The sequence below is a fragment of the Dicentrarchus labrax genome, unplaced genomic scaffold, assembly GCF_905237075.1.
Source record: "Dicentrarchus labrax unplaced genomic scaffold, dlabrax2021, whole genome shotgun sequence".
Lineage (NCBI taxonomy): Eukaryota > Metazoa > Chordata > Actinopteri > Moronidae > Dicentrarchus > Dicentrarchus labrax.
In genome coordinates, this window is record NW_026136705.1 from 20,856,797 (window position 1) to 20,874,731 (window position 17,935).

The window sequence follows — 17,935 nt, forward strand, 5'->3', positions numbered from 1 at the left end:
CTAAACTAACCATGGGCCTCAGCTGTATTCTGTGTTTAGTGCTGATCCTAAACTAAGGTGGTGAACATGATAAAAAATAATCAGCATGTAAGCATGTTGATGTAAGCACAAGCATCAGTTCACGTGTATGATTGTAAGGGCTCATTTCACCTGTACATTGTTTCCTGATGTTGTTTATTTATATATCTGTACTCGCCTTTAGCTTCAAATCATGTACCTTTTCTTCTTATCCGTGTGTATCCCTTTATCTCATCCTATTTTCTCCTAATAAATAATTTCTTATGCTGGTTGTGCTCTTTGGCTGACCCTCCACATGGGACGCTCCACATCATTGTTAGTGCAACTGGCCTCAAGTGTTTGGTCTTAAAAAGGCTCAGCTACCTAAGTTCAGTCAGCTGGTCCTAAATAAAACCATCAGTCAGTACAGGAACAGGGCCAACATGGGCTTCCTGATAGGTTGCACTCTGTATACATATATTTTTTTCCAAAGCAGAGACGTGTCTTTTATCTGTTCACACAAAATCATGTTAATGTTTAAAAGAGAAGACTTAATTTTGTATTGAGAATTTTTGTTTAGGTTTAAATTAATATATAACATTTTTATTTATTTTTTTCACAAATAGTAGGAACAAATATGACACACTGTTACACACACACTTGGTACAAGGCAAGCATGTGCAAGTAACTCAATAAACTGGATTAAAATTAGCCTGCAGACACAAAGTACCTGTCTTGGTTTAATAAACCTTAGTGGACCAATGCAGGCTTTTATTAGTGTGTGGTTAAAGAAGGCAGTGGTGGAGAATCGGACAGAGAAGGAAAGACATAATAATACATTTAAACCTTTAGATAAATTAGTTCAATGTCATATTTCCCAATCAAACTAATACAGCCAATACAGTGGGGTCTATCAAAAGTCCAAAATACTTGCAATCTTTTTCTCTCTCCCTCTGTTTTTATTTGTATACAAATGCGTGGGAGTGCTCGTCATTTGGTCATGTGTTCAACAGGGAAATCCTCCTCATAGGGAATCACTGTCACATTGGTGATCAAAAGGCTGAGAGCCCTTAGACGCCACACTTTTCCAGGAAGCAATTTGTAGGGCAGACAAAACAGTGATTAGTATGGAGGTAATGTGACCTCTCTGGTGAGGTCTGAGCCTGCTAATATGTTTTATTTTAACTTGAACGCAGAGAGGTGTGGTCAAGAACAATGTTGCAAAGGCAAGAACATTTATACAACCATGGAAATTATAGTCTGCTTTGTTATATAACCTCTTTTCAATTAAATTAAATTAAATTAAATTTTATTTGTGTAGCGCCAATTCATAACAGAAGTTATCTCAGGACACTTTTCAAATAGAGCAGGTCTAGACCGAACTCCTTATAACATTATTTACAGAGACCCAACAGTACCACCTTTCAGTTGGAGCTTTAATTTCCCATTGCATCAAACAACCTGAGCACTGATCAAGCTGATCAAGCTTTCACATATCACAGTGACCCTTGCCTTGTGGAGCGTCCTACTGGCCTGGAGGTCACTCTGTTGACCTTGGCTGGATTCCAACTATATATATATATATATATATATATATATATATATGAATGTTTGAACTTTTATATTCTACTCTAAGAGTAATAATATAATAAGGAGTATTTCTCCTCTTTGATATTGCTATCTTAGTACTTCTTCCACCACTTCCCCAATATCAGTCTGTCATTTCAGTGAGCGTTAAAGATATTCAACTATCTGACCAATTATATTGTCTTTAATCCCCTTAAACTGGTCTTTATGTGCCATGTCTTGAAAATCAAATAAAATATTCTCTATGTGCTTGTTTCAGCACTTCATAAGACAAGACACCAGCTAGAGTAGCAGTAGTAACAGTCTCTTGGTAAACTATGGTTTTTGATTTCGATTTGACAATGAAATTTTTAACATGCACTTGTGGACCTTTGGAGTCTCAAAAGGGAATCGTTCTGGTTATTCTTCTTAATCTCTGGCACATTACTGAGTGTTAAATAAGACAGCTTACTCTGACGCTCTCCGATGCTCCCATCATCCACTCTGTAATGGGACTAGGAGTCCTTAATCTGCTGAGATCAGACAGACTGAAGTACTGAGAATCTCCACACTACTTATAGAGTATATCTAAAAATATTATACATCATTTATTGTTACTGTTTAACATTTTCTTCATAAATAAATAGAAAAACTGTTCATTTTAAATTGCTTATCAGATTTTTTGGGTTCCTTGATAAACATACATTGCAAACTGCAGCTAATTGTTTATAAGCAACACTTACAAAATATAATAAGCAATGAGCGTAAAGAAAGATTCTTAAGGTGCCTATCCCTTGTTCACTCCACAGCGTGACCCCTTGTTTAAAACAGGTGCCGCTCACATAGATCTGGCTAATAATAGTGATTCTAAAGTCTATTATTAAACACAAGTCAACCAACATATAGCAGCAATCCACATGTCATGACACAAAAAAATTACAATGATGACCCTCAGAAAAATGAATCCTGATCAGAAAAGGCCTAAAACGTTGTGATTTATGATTTATTTTGATGAAAGGTGACTTGATTGCTTGGTTTGTGGAGATCCAATGGGGATTATCAGCCTACTATGACCACAGCCACGTGGAGGCTATGTGGTTGTATGTTCCTGTGATTTAACCGGCTGGTATTATTAAACCCTTTGTAGTCCCAAAAAAGCTATCCGCTGATTGCTTAACTGGATTATCAAGCAGGCAATGGCAACAACGATGAACGCGATAAGTCCGAATTATGCCCAGAGAGCGGCTGCTTGTATAAAAAGGGAGATCAACTGTCGCAGGCTGCACTCTCCACTTACCCTGACACACTCTACCAAGATCCCAGAGAACTGATAAGAGGTAAGTCTCTTCATGGATGGATGGATGGATGGATGGATGGATGAATTTAGTGACGATACCAATGATTAATTACAGAACCTTCACTTGAAGAACTATGTATGATTTTACCTTTTTAATAGAATACGCTGATGAGGAAAACTACATGGGCTCATTTGAGAGATTGTATGTGGTTAGGGGTCAGCCTAATTTCATTACACGGTGCGGCCTCTTATGGCCTACAGTTTCTTCAAATGGGAGTTGTAAGGCATTTCTACAACAGATACATACAAAGCTTGCTATAAGGGGACAAAGTATGCTGTAGATTAAAGTAGCCTGATTGACTGATGGTAGGTTTGCAGGTAAATGTTTTTTGATTTCCCAGTGCAGTTTGCATATGTGTTGAATTGTAGACAGTTAGTTAAAGGAACACATTTTCATTGTGAGATGTGCAGATGCAAGATACAGTTTGTTGGCTCGGTTTAGGGAGCGATGTCACATCACGTCCCCTATTAAATTGATTATCTGCAGCCAGCATTAATTGTGCTAAATTGAGCAATAATAATAACAGAACATTGATCTATCTCTGAGTTAACTGTAGATCAAAACATTAATGTTTGAATATTATAGTGCCAAATAGTTTCAGAACTGGTTGCAGTTGCATGTATCCAAGAAATGAATGAGTGATAATTTAGTTAATTAATATTTATATTACTTGCTAAGCAGTTACAGGAGAGCATTTACTGGATTTGTCACAACAAATGGGCAAATCTTATTAGCCCATAAAAACAGAGGAGTGCATCTGTACAGTACGTCTCCATGGTGCTGAAATGTGCGTGCAGCCCCTAAGCTTTTTCTTAAAGTGCCAAGTTTCTCATAGTAAATACATGAATAAGATAGATGATTCCTGAAAGTTAATTGAGGGATAAGAAATGGCATTCACAGTTGATTTTGAAAATCTTTAATCAACAACAATTAATCAAATGCGTACAGCTCTTTTAACCTTTGTGTAATAATACTCATTATGGAGCTATAGAGGGCCAGTGCTAGGACTAAAAGTCTCATCGAGTCCTGATATACAACAGTATTAAATGGGTTCTATCCATTTAACTGTCCCAACAAAGTCCACACAAGCAACATCTCTGGCACTGGTGTTACGGAAGGGGAAGGCATCATGAGATAATGTGCACGTGTGTGTCATGTAAATCTGGCGTCGAGTTTGGTGTGAAGCCGGTATCTGTTGAATAAGGTCCAGTTAGTGGACACGGAATAACAGGTTTGGCTAAGGAACCCTAACTCTGATGGTGTAATCTTATTGCAGCGGATTAACCTTAAGTACCTTCAAAACAAAACATCACTCCGGCTGAGCTGACAGTTGGTGTAGGATCAATGTCTTAATCACAACACCTGCTGATGCTTTGACTTCCAAATAACCAAAAGTCATTTCTTTATTCTTTTTTTCCAACAGAACACTTCCCGCAGAGATGGCAAAGTAAGTGTTGTTTTCCTCACACTGCAAATTCACAAAAATAATAAAAAGTTGTCATTAAAGGAAAGTTTGGCCTCTTTTGCTAAAAAGAGCTGAAACACTGACATTAAACCTGTAATCGCCTTTCAAAATTGTACTACTTTGGAGTGGCAGACTTTGACACGGGTCAGCCAACTCCTAAAAGTGACAAGTTGTTTTAAAGCATTTATCTGAGGATTAATCAGTTGGGGCACTGGTTCAAATGTGGTTTCAGACTATTCTGGAACTCTGCCATTTGTAGCTCCCTCACCTGGGCCAGCCTCTCAATCCGGGCAGGATGAAATAAAGCTGCTCCACACTTAGCTTTTCCTAACAGGATAAAGGGGAATAAGGGATTACTGGCCCTTCTGCTATGTGCAAATGAACCTTCTTTACCTTCAGAGTCTAAAACTAAGCATTATTTCGTCAGCTTAATCCAGATAGCAACTCTGTCAATAGATGTACTCCTATTCCCTTTTATCCTTTATTTATATTGTTATACATATACTTTACATATATAAAATGTACTGTCGTCACTTCTGATAAGTGATGATTGTTGGAAGGAGAAGGAAAAAGCAAAGGATGGAAGAGGGCATAAAGGATTCCAGTTTACTCTTGGGTCAAAATAAGAGTTGATAAATTAGACACAAATAGTCTTTAAGTGACATTTCTCTTCCCTTTTTCACAGGGTTTTCAAGAAGACCAGTGGAAATGGAGGGGTAAGTTTACATTTGTTTGTTTGTTGATAGTTTTGAGTTGTGTATCGATTTTTCCATGAAAAATGAATTAAACATACTTGGGGGGGAAAAGTCAGTGGGGTTTTGAAGCACTCAAGTGTTTTTCCTTCTTTCTGTCTGACAGCTGACCCTCTATCTTGGGAAGAGAGACTATGTGGACAACGTGACCGCTGTGGACAAAGTTGGTACGTTGCTTGTTCAGTGTGTGTGTGTGTGTGTGTGTGTATGTGTTTGTGTGTGTGTGTCTGTGCAGCCACAGTGAGGATAAAAACATTGTAACAATGACTGCACTCTTACCTTTACAGATGGTGTTGTGAAGCTGGACCCAGCAGATTTTGGAGACAGAAAAGGTAACATCATAAAAAGTTCCACCTGAAGTTCCCCTCCCAAGTTATTTGTAATAGATCACAATGAAATAATGAACTTATCGCAATGTGTTGACAGTGTTTGTGCAGCTGGCATGTGCCTTCCGGTATGGTAATGAAGACCTGGATTTTATGGGCCTGCAGTTCAGGAAGGACATCTGGATCCAGCATTACCAGATCTACCCTGCAGACCACAAGCCTGCCCCGTCTGCCATGCATGAAACCCTGCTGAAGAAGGCCGGAGACAACGCACATCCTTTCACTTTTGAAGTATGACTATTATGAAACATTTCCAGATACAGATACTGGTGTGGCGGCAATACCACTGCCTTAATAATCTGCTTAGAGTATAGAAAGCAAAAGACAACATGAGTCTGAACTCCCATATTCCTATTTGGTGCTTTATTTTGTGAGTAAACATAAATGATCTATCTTTATCTTTTCTGCTTAGTGATAAATGTTCTTCTTTGTATCTCTAGATTCCCCCAAACCTGCCATGCTCAGTCTCTCTGCAGCCTGGACCAGATGACAAGGGAAAGGTAAACCTCACGCTAATCTGCCAACATCATTCACCTCCCCGTGTCCTACACCCGCTACTGTGGAAGCAAGGAGTTGTTGTCAACTGCTAATATTTTATTTTCAGGCTTGTGGTGTCGACTTTGAGGTCAAAACCTACCTTGCCAAGGAAAAGAGCAACCCTGATGAGAAGATTGAAAAGAAGTACGTATGCTTTCATCTTCCATCTTTCAACCGTTCGCGTTACTATTCTGCCTGACTAACAACTTCTCTATCTTCTTCATCCATCTTCTATCCCATTCACAGGGACACTGCTCGCCTTGTCATTCGTAAAATCCAGTACGCTCCTTCTCAGGCGGGCGCCGGGCCCAAGGCTGAAATCTGCAAAAGCTTCATGATGTCTGACAAGCCTGTTCATCTAGAAGCTTCCCTGGAGAAAGATGTACAGTAGCAAATCTTTATAATTTACTATAGTTTGAATGAAGTTTTCCCAACTATAGCACCATTAACTGTTCTTTTTCTGGTTTTGACCACAGCTCTACCTCCACGGCGAATCAATCCCAATCAAAATCAAAATCAACAATGAGAGCAACAAAACAGTCAAGAATTTCAAAATCACTGGTGGGTACTGATGATCATAGAAACGCTTTTGTATAGATTTAATATGACTGAGAGCACAACACAATTATTCTGTCTCCCTCTCTCTGATCTTCATTTCCATCCTCTTACAGTGGACCAAACCACAGACATCGTCCTCTACTCAGCAGATAAATACACCAAGGCTGTTCTCATCCAAGAGTTTGGGTAGGTGGATAGAAAATAGAAAATCACACAGCAAATATGAAACATTACATACCACTGTAGGAAAACTCAAGAACACAGTTTGACATGAGTGTGTTTGTGTTTTATCCTCCGCAGAGAGACAGTGGAGGCCGGTTCCACCTATGACAACACTGTGACCATCACACCCCTACTGGCTGAAAACAAGGAGAAAAGGGGGCTGGCACTGGATGGACGACTGAAGGATGAGGACACTAACTTGGCCTCCACCACTGTGTAAGTTACATGTAATTCATTTGATTATTGCAAGAGACTTTGCATAACTTGCATGTGGCACTTCATGTAGTTTCACATTCACAGTACCCTCTCTTGCATGTCCTTAATGTCTTAGTTAGTAGTTTTTATGATACTTTACTGCATAAAACTCTCTAATCCCTGAAATCTTTGTAATTCCTCTTCCACACAGGCTGCGACAGGGTGTTGAAAAAGAAGTGCTGGGAATTCTGGTTTCCTACAAGATTAAAATTAACCTCATGGTGGCCGGAGGAGGGTAAGTGTCTGTTCATGTTTAAACATTTTCAGCACGAAGACTCGTTTTTTGTTTTTTTAAAGAATAAAATTTATGAAGTAAAACAAACACGTGTCCCTCTTGTCTTCATGTAGCCTGCTGGGTGGCCTCACTGCCAGGTGAGTGGGGTTTACTTAAGATTATACTACAACCCATAATAGGGCTAAAGCCAGTTCAGCACCAATCATATGTTTTATTCTGATTGGTTGGTTTGTTTTCTCTGCAGTGATGTCACAGTGGAGCTGCCATTGATACTCATGCACCCTAAACCCCAAGGTATTTTATTAATAACTCCAACAAACAAATGTTAGATTTTTTTTCTGTGCACTATTTTCCTGATACCAGTGCACAGTCCACATGCTGGCTTTTCTAATGAGTTTAACGTCTCGTCCTTTTTTCTTTCATTTCACATCAACCTGCCTTCCAAACTGAGCAGAGTAAAGACTGCACATCAGCGTAAGTCACTTCACAATCACCTGGAAATCATATTGTTGAGATTTACTTTTTTGTTAATTCGCTTCTGTTTTTATGTTCTCCTCTTGCAGTGTCTTGAAAGAAAACTCCCCCATAGTCAAGGTGAGGTTTACACACAAACACACAGTATATAGTTCAGTCACGTCTGCACTGTTTGACTCTGTTGGACTCTGTGTGCATGCATTCAGATGTTTTAAGCTGATTTTATGCAACCCTGTAAAGATATTTGTCCATAATGTGCTTTGTTTTATGTGTCTACGTGTGTGTACATTAGGCTAAGGAATAACTCTTATAAGGGGGCATAAAAATGAATGATATTTTCTGTAATTTATAGCGTCCTTTTTCCCCTTTATAATACAACAGAGTACATGAAATCCAGTTGAGTAATCATCCATACAGTATTTCCTGTATTGTCCACATAGTGTATGTGTGTGTAAACATCTCTTTGTGTTTATTTATTTCCAGAGAGGATGTTACCCTGGAGGTTGAGAAGAGGAAGTGACTCAAAACAAAGAGGAAAAGGAATGCGACTGGTGTCATGAAACCAAATGACAATAACGAAGCGACTAAAGAGAAAGATCTTTTCAACACACCAAGGATGAACAGGTGTAACATTAGTCCCCTCACAGAGTTTTGTTGTTCTTGTTTTTCTTGTTTAATTGATGTCATTTAGATGTATTTGGATTGCTAAATAGTATCCAACCTTTAGACACCAAAGACTTGTGTAGAGCCACACTTACACACACAAGTACGAGCGGGGGAAGGATAATAACTTTGAAGACCATAAAAACCACTGTGCTTTGGATTACAGTGAACTCATCTATTATTGTCAATTATTTTGTCTTTCTGTGAAATGTATCAGATCATGTTTTTGATGTCAAGCCTGAAACCTAATATTAATACAATAAAGTTATTGTAAAACCAGAATGATTGTGATTGGGGTTTGTTTGTTGTGTTTTCATTAATTGACCAGCACTTTGTATTGAGAGGACAGCTTTTAGTATGTCAGAGTCAATGCTGCTCTCCTTCAGTTGTCCGGTAACATTTCAGTTCACTGCCCACAAAATACAGTAACATTTTGTAATAATGCTGAAGCCTGATGGAACGATAATTAGACAATTTGAGGAACCTGTACATAAATCACAGGGCACAGTAATCCACACACAGTTTTCCACTACATTTTGTTCTTTTAATTGTCACTGTATACTTAAAGCTCTTACCCTTGTTGGTCATAGTAAATATGTACATAATAAAATGAAGCAGTGCTTTTTCTCTTCATATTGTATGTGTGGAAAGACTGTTTGTGAGAGGAACTCACTGTGCAAAGCACACCACTTTTTTGCTTGTACCTCTGTTAACATCTTATTCTGTTTTCTGCTAAAAAAAAAAAAAAAAAACCCTCTAACATCATTATCTGAAAGCCCACACAGCTACATTTGACTTTATGTGTTGTGATTAAGGGTTAACTAGAGGCCCCTTTCTCCTTCTCTCTCTGTCTGTGGTGCTGAACGACTCAAACCTTCTTTACGTGTGTTTCTCTACATCTTAATAATGTCCCAATTCCATATTATAATACTAATCCCAAGGCCTTAAAATTAAGATTCAACGTTTATATAGCAGTTTAGTTTGTCCATATGTCTGTTTCTTTTCAACACCATTAATCCTTTGAGAGATGGATTACATTATAATAAAAATAAATAAAATATCTGCTTCCAAAATAAACAAATCATGATTAATTGTAAATTTTTATACAACTAACTTTAAAATGCGCAATTTATATAAATTATTCCCATAACCAAAATGTTATACCTCTTGTAACTATTATATGTTCTGTCACATTAAATGCTCCAAAGTCCAAAAATAAGATTTGTTCAAGAATGATCTTCTATCAAATCAAGAATATCCAGATTGAGACACATAAATTATGTTCCATTATTGAACCCAGAGTCAGTTGTTGTCTTATATTTATAAAAAAAAAAAAATATTAGCCATAGTTAATCAGAAATAAAAATAAAACTCTTTGGAAAATAAATGATCCTCCCCCCCTTAAAAAACATTACTGCAGGGTCGCTACAATATATATGAGTAAATTAAAAACATGGTTTATTTACCATTGTGGCTTTGTTACGTTTTGCCATGTGACGTCGTTACCGTGGCAACAGAAAAGCTGACATGGCTGACATGCAATGCGCTTCCGTAACTGAGAGAGGATTTACAGACGTTTCCCTTTTCTGTCTCGTAATTTTTTATTTTATTTATCCAGTGAATGCAATGGGCTTCCGTAGGGAGTCATCCACACTAATGTTTTCTGTTGGTGACACTTTTAATTACGGAAAAACATCTAACAGGTCATTGTCATCAGTGTCGTAAAAAAGAGACAGAAGAAAGCGAAGATGACACATTTAGTCAAAGAAATGTTTATTTTATTTTTATTAAAAAAATACCTACTTGGTTTAATGAGCGCGACAGCACTTTAAAAACAACAACAACAACAACAACAACAACAACAACAACAACAACAAGAGGAAGCGCTACCGTCGTCGTTAAGGACGCCAACTGTAAAAAAAAAAAACCTCAAAGAAGAAGATGACGATACTTTACGTCTCTGACGTCATTACGCACAACGTGTAGCACTGAAGCAACATGGCTCTGAATGGAGGTTTGTGAACTTATGAGCTTACACGCAAGCTAACTTTGACATCTCCAGCAGTTCACCTGTCTTGTCGATGAAGAAGTATGTTGGCGCAGGTGTAGGAATCGATTCTCGCGTGTAATTAATTGTTTGCTAAGATTTGTCGTCACCACCACGTAGATAACCGTTAGCTGACGGTTGATTTCTGCTAGCTAGCCTTTAACTCAACTAGCAGAGCACTGCGGCAATGCTAATGACGTTTAAACCCCAAACTGTTGTAATATATATATATTATATATATATAATATATATGTTCTAATGAGCGCAAAAGGGTTGTACACATCTGATTAACAAAGTCAGCAAAGTGCTAACAGATGTGGGCAGGATACACACACACACACACACACACACACACACACACACACACACACACGGTACAGCAGTGCTAAGGACTGTGTGTAAGTAGCATCACAGCTAAAGCAGTGGATTTTAAGGGAGGATGGTGCAGTGCAGTACGGTTGAATTGAATCAGCACTTTGTCACTGGCTCCAGATAACGAGGACTTCGAGTGGGAGCCTCCAACAGAGGCAGAGATGAAGGTGATCCAGGCTCGCAGGGAGCGACAAGACAAAATCAGCAAGCTGATGGGAGACTACCTGCTCAAAGGATACAGGATGCTGGGGGAGTGTTGTGACATGTGTGGGGTGAGTGGAGTTGGTTTTTATGTTGTGTTTGTGATGGTGGTGGTGCCTTGTAGGTGATGTAACGTGTGTGCTGAAATAAGTTTTATTTTGCGTGTTTTTGTCAGACAATTCTTCTCCAGGACAAACAGCAGAAAAACTACTGTGTCTCATGTCAGGAGCTGGACTCTGATGTTGACAAGGACAACCCTGGTACACGCTACTCACACACTCACATTTAATGCTCATCAGTTATAAATACACTTTCTCTCCCCTCCTCACAGATGTATTCTTTTTTCTGTCTACTTTCCTCCATCGCTGCTCTTGTTGCCTTGAGCTATTTGTCTTTTTTTTTTATTTGTGTTTGTTCCCATGTCTTTCTAATTTTTTCTCCACTCCTCTCAGCTCTGAATGCGCAGGCGGCGTTGTCCCAAGTGAGAGAGAGACAGCTTGCAGCCCAGACCCCTGCACCGTCCCAGGCTCCTGAACTCAATGGAGGCCCTAGCACCAGTCAGGCAAGTGTGTCGGTTCCCAGACCGGAACACTGTGAGGGGGCTGCCGCGGGGGGGAGAGCTGTCCTGCCTCCACCTGCTGCCCCTGCTCCTGCAACTCCTGCCTCCACCACAGCCCTAGCACCTGCTCGCCCCCCAGTTAGTCCGCCGAGCACTGTCCTCCAACCTGTGTTGCAAGAAGCTGAGGACGCTGTTCTAACCAAACTTCGCTGGGCCACTACCCAGCTGCAGAGTTCGGCCTCGCTCGAGACAAGTATCCAGCTCTGCAGCCTCATCGCCAGCTGTGCCAGCTCACTGCGCAGCCTCAAGGAGCTCAGCCAGTAACCATCCTGGAAAAGGTTGAAACCATGGATTAATGGGAACGCTGTTTCTACTTTGCCTCTGTCCTGGAATACTGACTCTGGTTCGCTGCTTTGCGGCATCTCTCTTTGACTGAATCCTTGCATAGAGCTGAATTCAAAATTGGTCAGGAAATGCACTTGAAATAGGATTCAAATGTTAAAAGTTGCTTTTCAGTTAACATACCTATATGGCTGGCAGAAATATCATGTTACATGGTTTCATAATAAGTTTATGTACAATTGGTTGAACATTTGACTGTATTGTCAATTTGTAAGTTATAATGATAGAACTGAGTACTTCTAAATGCACATTCATCATTGATATTAATTTTAAATAAAAAAAGTTCTACAAAAAAAAAGCTTCTCAACTATATTCTACAGTAAAAGACTGCTAACGTATTTCTAGAGTTTTTTGGTTTATTGATCCAAAATTGCCACCAAATTGACATGTGGAAAAATGACATCCGTTTTCTTATTGGTTGTCGTGTAGTATCCAAAAACTGGTGTTGGATTACAAATCACAAAATTCAAACAAAAGCTAAAACCCCAGTGCACAACTGCCTGTACCATACAAGTCTGTGTCCGCACAAGCAAGAGTGTCTGTGCTGATAAACAACATACTACTAGACAGTAAGTCATCAATTAAAATGTTGGTAAGTTGTTGAACACACAAGTCCTCTGATCGGACCCTCGCTTGTGCATTTTCCATTTAACGTTACTGTTTAGTCTGAATCTCAGACAGATTTCTGTTGTCTCTGACCTTCTGGTGATGCACATATTGTCACTGTGTGTTGGCGGTTCTGCGGATTTTATTGTAAATATATTTGATACATGAAGATGGTAATGTGATTGCTCAAATGAGACAGGGCAACATTCAGGAGTCAGATCCATAATTCTTTATTCATTCAAAACATCTAGAGCAAATAAGCTGTGCACTGTACATCAATAGACAGCACTTCATATTGGATACAATCCAGCTTCAGTGTTGTTCAAGGCTGTTAGTGTTTTCTAATTATGAACCTCAATAAAGCTTTGCCTGTTCAGGAGTTTGTTTCTTTCCACAAGAGGGCGCCAAACGCAAAAGCAATGCCATAAAGTTTGTTAATTTGGAAAACCCTGTATTTAAACAAGTACCATTTTAAGTACCAATAAACATGTAAATTGCAATTCTGTTTAAAATGTTTCGTCTTTAAAACTACACCTACAGCCATACCTGTGCATCCTTTTTCAATACAAGTGGAATCTATGGCACTGGGAATTAAATTATCGACACGTGTATTTATTTATTCTTTCCTTTTTATGTGGTTAATTTATCAGTCTACTAGTCTACCCCCAATCACGGGCTTGTTTAGGATATCAGTGTCGGACCGTATCTGTTAGTGCTGTGTCTAAACGTAGCTCTGCAGTAATCCAGTTAAATGAAACCAACCACTGACAGCCTCCCTTTTGCCCCAAAACCCAGACTGGAGCGGGGCGTGGTGCGGTCACTGCCGGGCGGAGCCGGGGGCTGTGGGTGAACTCTCCGACACAAAGGAGAGGAAACCAAACAAAGCCAGGAAGTCTGACATTAACCCAGGATTCATTGCATCTGATGTTGCCCCACTCACATCCATAAAAAACAGGACTTGCGTTTGCCTTTGAAAAGCCGGTTTCCAAGACTGCGGATCGCACCGCTTTGTTCTGCTGCTGAGGGAGAGAAAAACAGCACCCTTGGGTGACAGCACTGAACTGCATGCGTATTTAAGGGTGGTCCATACAGGGGCTGTGTTGTTGGTGCTGAGTCTGTCCGCCGTGCAGCGTCGCGGTGATGGACGGGAGTCGGTGCAGCCCGGCGGACAGTCCGGTGGGCGGCGTCCTCTCAGTGGAGGGTCTGCCGCCGCTACCCAAAGGCCTGAGCGGCATCCTGAACTCCAGCGGTGGGTCGTGGCGGGACATCGAAAAGGTGCACAGCAAGAGAGCGCGCATCCAGGCCGACATCAGCCGGGGCGGCGGGGACGCGCAGCGCGGTCACAGCAAACAGGGCGGACTGGACGCTGCTCTGGCTCTACTGCGGAAAGAGATGGTAGGGTCAGTGTGTTTGAATAGCACAAACATTTACTGGTCTGTGCAAAGAAAACCTAAACCTCTGCTAAAACTGTCACTTTCTGCTTCACTAATGTGCATTTAAGCTCTTCTTGTGCTAAAGTTTGACTAATGAATCAACTCAAGGTCCACTTACTAGATTTTTCCAAGATTTGAACCACATCTGAGTGGAGGGAGTTTGCTCGGTTGTCATAGACGTGGTTCAATGGTCAAGATGTGTATAAGGTTCACCCTGGTATAATCATTCACTGCTTTAATTCTGAGCTCAAAAATGACAAAATGTCCTCCTAAACGTCCTGATTTGTTGTATCACTCTTTGAGAACAGATGTTTTGTGTTTGTGTGCACCAGGTCGGTCTGCGTCAGCTCGACATGTCTCTGCTGTGTCAGCTGTGGTCTCTCCGCGAGGCCATCCAGGAGTACAAGGGCTCCTCGCTTCTGTCTGACGCCTCGTTCAGTGCTGATAATGGATACTCTGAAGATGAAGAGGAAGAGGAGGAGGAGGAGGAAGAAGATGAGGAGGAGGAGACAGGAGTTCTCTCACAGCCGTCTTCTTCGTCCTCGTCCGTGTCTCTGCACCCACCCAGCAGCAACTCCAGGGACCAGTGGATCAAAGATTCCTTTCATATTCCCTGACGGAGACACAGACACACTCTCTTACTGTTTTATACCCAACTGTTAAGCAATACTTACTTGACGTCCCACTGGTGTGGTTGAAAGTGTTTTGGGAGAAGCTTATAATCCGAGCTGTGACATACGTGTGGCCTTTGCAGACGTGCCCATTTACACCTGCAAGTTTGATTTAGTGCACATGTATAGCAATCTGATACATTTAAGGTGCATGAAGTGGCCTACAAGGGGACCCGACAGTTGTCTAAAAGTCTGGATTCATAGAGATACATCTACTTTTTACATTTAGTTGTTTTCTCCACACACACACTACATGTCAGGATTTGTGTCTAACGTAAAGAAACCGTCTCAGATAGATGATACAGCGTGTATTAGCATCCAAACTTGCACTACCTGGCTGTTAAATTTGCCATCTGTTGTATGTTGCAGCAGAAATGAAGCCAACTAGAAGAAGAAAAAGAAAAAAACAGAAGTGAGATCAGTTGTTATCAGTGTTTTGCTCTTTATTGCATAATCTACGTGCTACTACATGCTGTTTGCCTTGCAGTGAAGTTGAGGTGGGTGGAAGATTTTCTAAGAACTGTTGTGACATCTATCAGGACATATCTTCTGCAACTTTGTGGTTGTACTGATAATTCCAGACTCTTCAGACTCCGCTTTGTGAATTGAGTGAAATAATCAATTGGTATCACACCGTGTTCTCGACCATTTAGTGTCTTGACTGAAGAACAGAAGAGCTGTCAATCAATAATCTGTAATTGCTTTAACTCTGACTTACATTTATGAGAAGGTATGAAAATGATCTTTAGCTTGTCATTCTCTCAACTTTTATAACCTGAAATCTCCTGTTGAATTACAAACAATGAATGGACAGTACCGTAAAATCTTGATTTTCAGTCATATTTAATCTATGAAATGTATAAAAATAAATGTTTGTAACCTCTTGGTTTTATGGTAGCCAGGACACTCCTGTAAAAGAGTTTTTTTATCTTAACAAGGCACTTATGTTTCAATAAAGTTACATATATTCAAATACATAATGTATCATCTTGAAATTTCACCAGTCCAATAAAAAAATTATAATAAATGATCTGTTTATGTCGGGAAAACAAGCTAAAAATATAACCCGGTTATTAACTGAAATTTGTATCCATAGATAGTGTTAAAAAAAGACAGCAACTGCTTAATGCAATATTGATCAATTTAACCTTTTTGTCACAGTGGATTTTCTAACTTTGAATCACTGTTTTTATTATCATTTAATTAACATTTAGACATGTATAAAGCATAGGGCTGTAAAACTGTGTTTTAAGAAGTGGCACAGTCTGCCCAGTTAGATTTTAACCATTTCCACTGGGCAGACTGTGCCACTATTTAACCTTTAAATAGTCTTGGATTGACTCATTTATCAGACCTGAATTAGTTTTCTACGAAGGCAACTGGTTTGTAAAAGCCAGTAAATGACTTCCTTGTATCTAAATCTTGAAATATAACTACAGTGTATACCACAGACATATACAGTAATTCTGTATTTGAATTAAAGATAATCAAGAAGATGATATTGCAAATGATGACCAACAGGGGACACACTGTCTCCAGTCAAGCCAGAGCTCCTTCACTCCTGCAGGCCTCCTCCTCCTCCTCTGAGGTCACGTTGAAAGCGGCAGAGTGAGGAAAACCATTTGCTGTGAAGAGAGCAGGAATGAAGGGGAGTGACGTTTGAGTAGAAAGTCTCATGCTGTTGTCTATTTATAATCAACATATGTTGTGGTTATTGTTAGAATCTATCTGCCTGTCTGTCTCTCTGGCAGTCTAAGTGACAGTTTCACTGCATGTGTGTTCTCCATCTCTTCATCACGATGAAGATTATCAGCTAAATGTAAATGTGGAATTTCTGACACTTATATTTCTCGCCTGTTTCTCTCGACTCTCTTTGTTTTTTGTGCATCTATTGGTTGATTTTGTTATTATCACACCACACGGTTACTGTAAGTATTGTTGGTGTGTTACACTGAGTGATTAATAAAATAAATAGACATCAGACTGGAGGTCAGAGCTGTGGGTGTCAGCGGGGAGAGCCGGGAGAGCCGGGAAGGACAATAAGGTGTTTGTGGAGGGAGCTGCAACACAATGACATCAGTCCCTTCAAGTGAGGAAATACCCCCAAGTGGGGAAAAAAGGCAAGAAACAACACAAGGAAGGACACTGTTAACACGTTTATGTTACAATACAAAGGTCGGTGTTAGATTTAATGTATAAAATATGGTATAACCGTGGTGGACAAAACAATTTATAGTTATGTGACTTAGATTAGTATAATATTAATAGAACTTCTACATTTTCAGTACACGCTTTAAAGCACTGTGTCACCTTTTCTTCACTGGAGGGCGCACTAGAGGGTATTTTATTATGTTTTATGTACCATAGGGGCATTTTTGTAGGGTGCACCAGGGGGAACAGCACTGAGATTGGTCCTCCAAAAGAGGAAACGAGGACGTTTGAAAAAAAAGAAACAAATGTAAGAATGCTATTCCACCAAATGAGGCTGTTGGCACTTTAAATCTCACAATACAAAGGCGTGTGTTGGCGTAAAGTACCTGTACAGTGTTTACAGGGAAGTGTGTTTAAAAAAAGGAAGGCATAGCTGTAAGTACTGAGAGCAATAATGCTCCTCTGAATATTGGACCCATGGTGTAATATAAGACCAACTCTGAGTCATGAGAGAGTTGCTGCTGCCCTACAACTCCTCCACCCCAGCTGCCTCCGTCCATCCATCCATCCCTCTTCCCCCACCTAAAAATACACTCCTGCTCTCACTGAGGAAAATCCCTGTGCCTTGACCTAGCTTGAACACACACACACACACACACTAACTGGCCCTCTCCATGGAAACTATTCCTCTGTAGTTGACACAAACTTTTTCTGGAGAGCTCTGGATGACACAACTGAAACTGAGGAAGTGACTTAAGTTATAACTATGAGCTCAAATTAAAAAAACAAACAGGGTTTCATATATTCCACAGCAGCAGTGAGACTTGCAGTGACACTATATTGTAGCCTGCAGGAGTTTGCAGAGCTGATTAAGTGAAACCGTAATTGTCAGATAAGCCTGTTCCAGTGACACAGACAGTCAGGATCAAAGTCTACAGGTACGACTGTTACCTCAGTGCCTCCACACACTCGCCTGTAAGCCGCAGAAGATAAAGACCTTTTGCATACTGCTGCATCACCAGCAG

The 17,935-nt window shown here is 40.1% G+C and overlaps 3 protein-coding genes across 4 annotated transcripts; all 3 read left to right on the plus strand.

Moving 5' to 3' along the window:
- The first annotated feature begins 2,821 nt into the window (after positions 1-2,821).
- Positions 2,822-8,750, plus strand: arr3a (arrestin 3a, retinal (X-arrestin)). Its single transcript, XM_051400576.1, has 18 exons — positions 2,822-2,900; positions 4,345-4,368; positions 5,072-5,102; positions 5,245-5,305; positions 5,426-5,470; positions 5,565-5,755; positions 5,965-6,024; positions 6,129-6,205; positions 6,308-6,443; positions 6,538-6,622; positions 6,733-6,805; positions 6,920-7,057; positions 7,248-7,331; positions 7,445-7,468; positions 7,576-7,625; positions 7,786-7,805; positions 7,895-7,925; positions 8,289-8,750. The coding sequence occupies exons 2-16, from the start codon at positions 4,361-4,363 to the stop codon at positions 7,788-7,790; spliced, it is 1,068 nt and encodes a 355-aa protein (XP_051256536.1). The 5' UTR covers positions 2,822-2,900; positions 4,345-4,360; the 3' UTR covers positions 7,791-7,805; positions 7,895-7,925; positions 8,289-8,750.
- Positions 8,751-10,008: 1,258 nt separating this feature from the next.
- znrd2 (zinc ribbon domain containing 2) lies at positions 10,009-13,155 on the plus strand. Of its 2 annotated transcripts, none has more exons than XM_051400587.1 (4): positions 10,009-10,482; positions 11,008-11,159; positions 11,264-11,348; positions 11,541-13,155. In XM_051400587.1, the coding sequence occupies exons 1-4, from the start codon at positions 10,467-10,469 to the stop codon at positions 11,969-11,971; spliced, it is 684 nt and encodes a 227-aa protein (XP_051256547.1). In that variant the 5' UTR covers positions 10,009-10,466; the 3' UTR covers positions 11,972-13,155. The 2 variants fall into 2 exon arrangements, with proteins under 2 accessions (XP_051256547.1, XP_051256548.1); XM_051400588.1 differs by having other exon boundaries at positions 10,450-10,557.
- A 294-nt stretch (positions 13,156-13,449) lies between these two features.
- On the plus strand, positions 13,450-15,824 carry fam89b (family with sequence similarity 89 member B). Its single transcript, XM_051400589.1, has 2 exons — positions 13,450-14,050; positions 14,421-15,824. The coding sequence occupies exons 1-2, from the start codon at positions 13,796-13,798 to the stop codon at positions 14,703-14,705; spliced, it is 540 nt and encodes a 179-aa protein (XP_051256549.1). The 5' UTR covers positions 13,450-13,795; the 3' UTR covers positions 14,706-15,824.
- Positions 15,825-17,935: the final 2,111 nt, after the last annotated feature.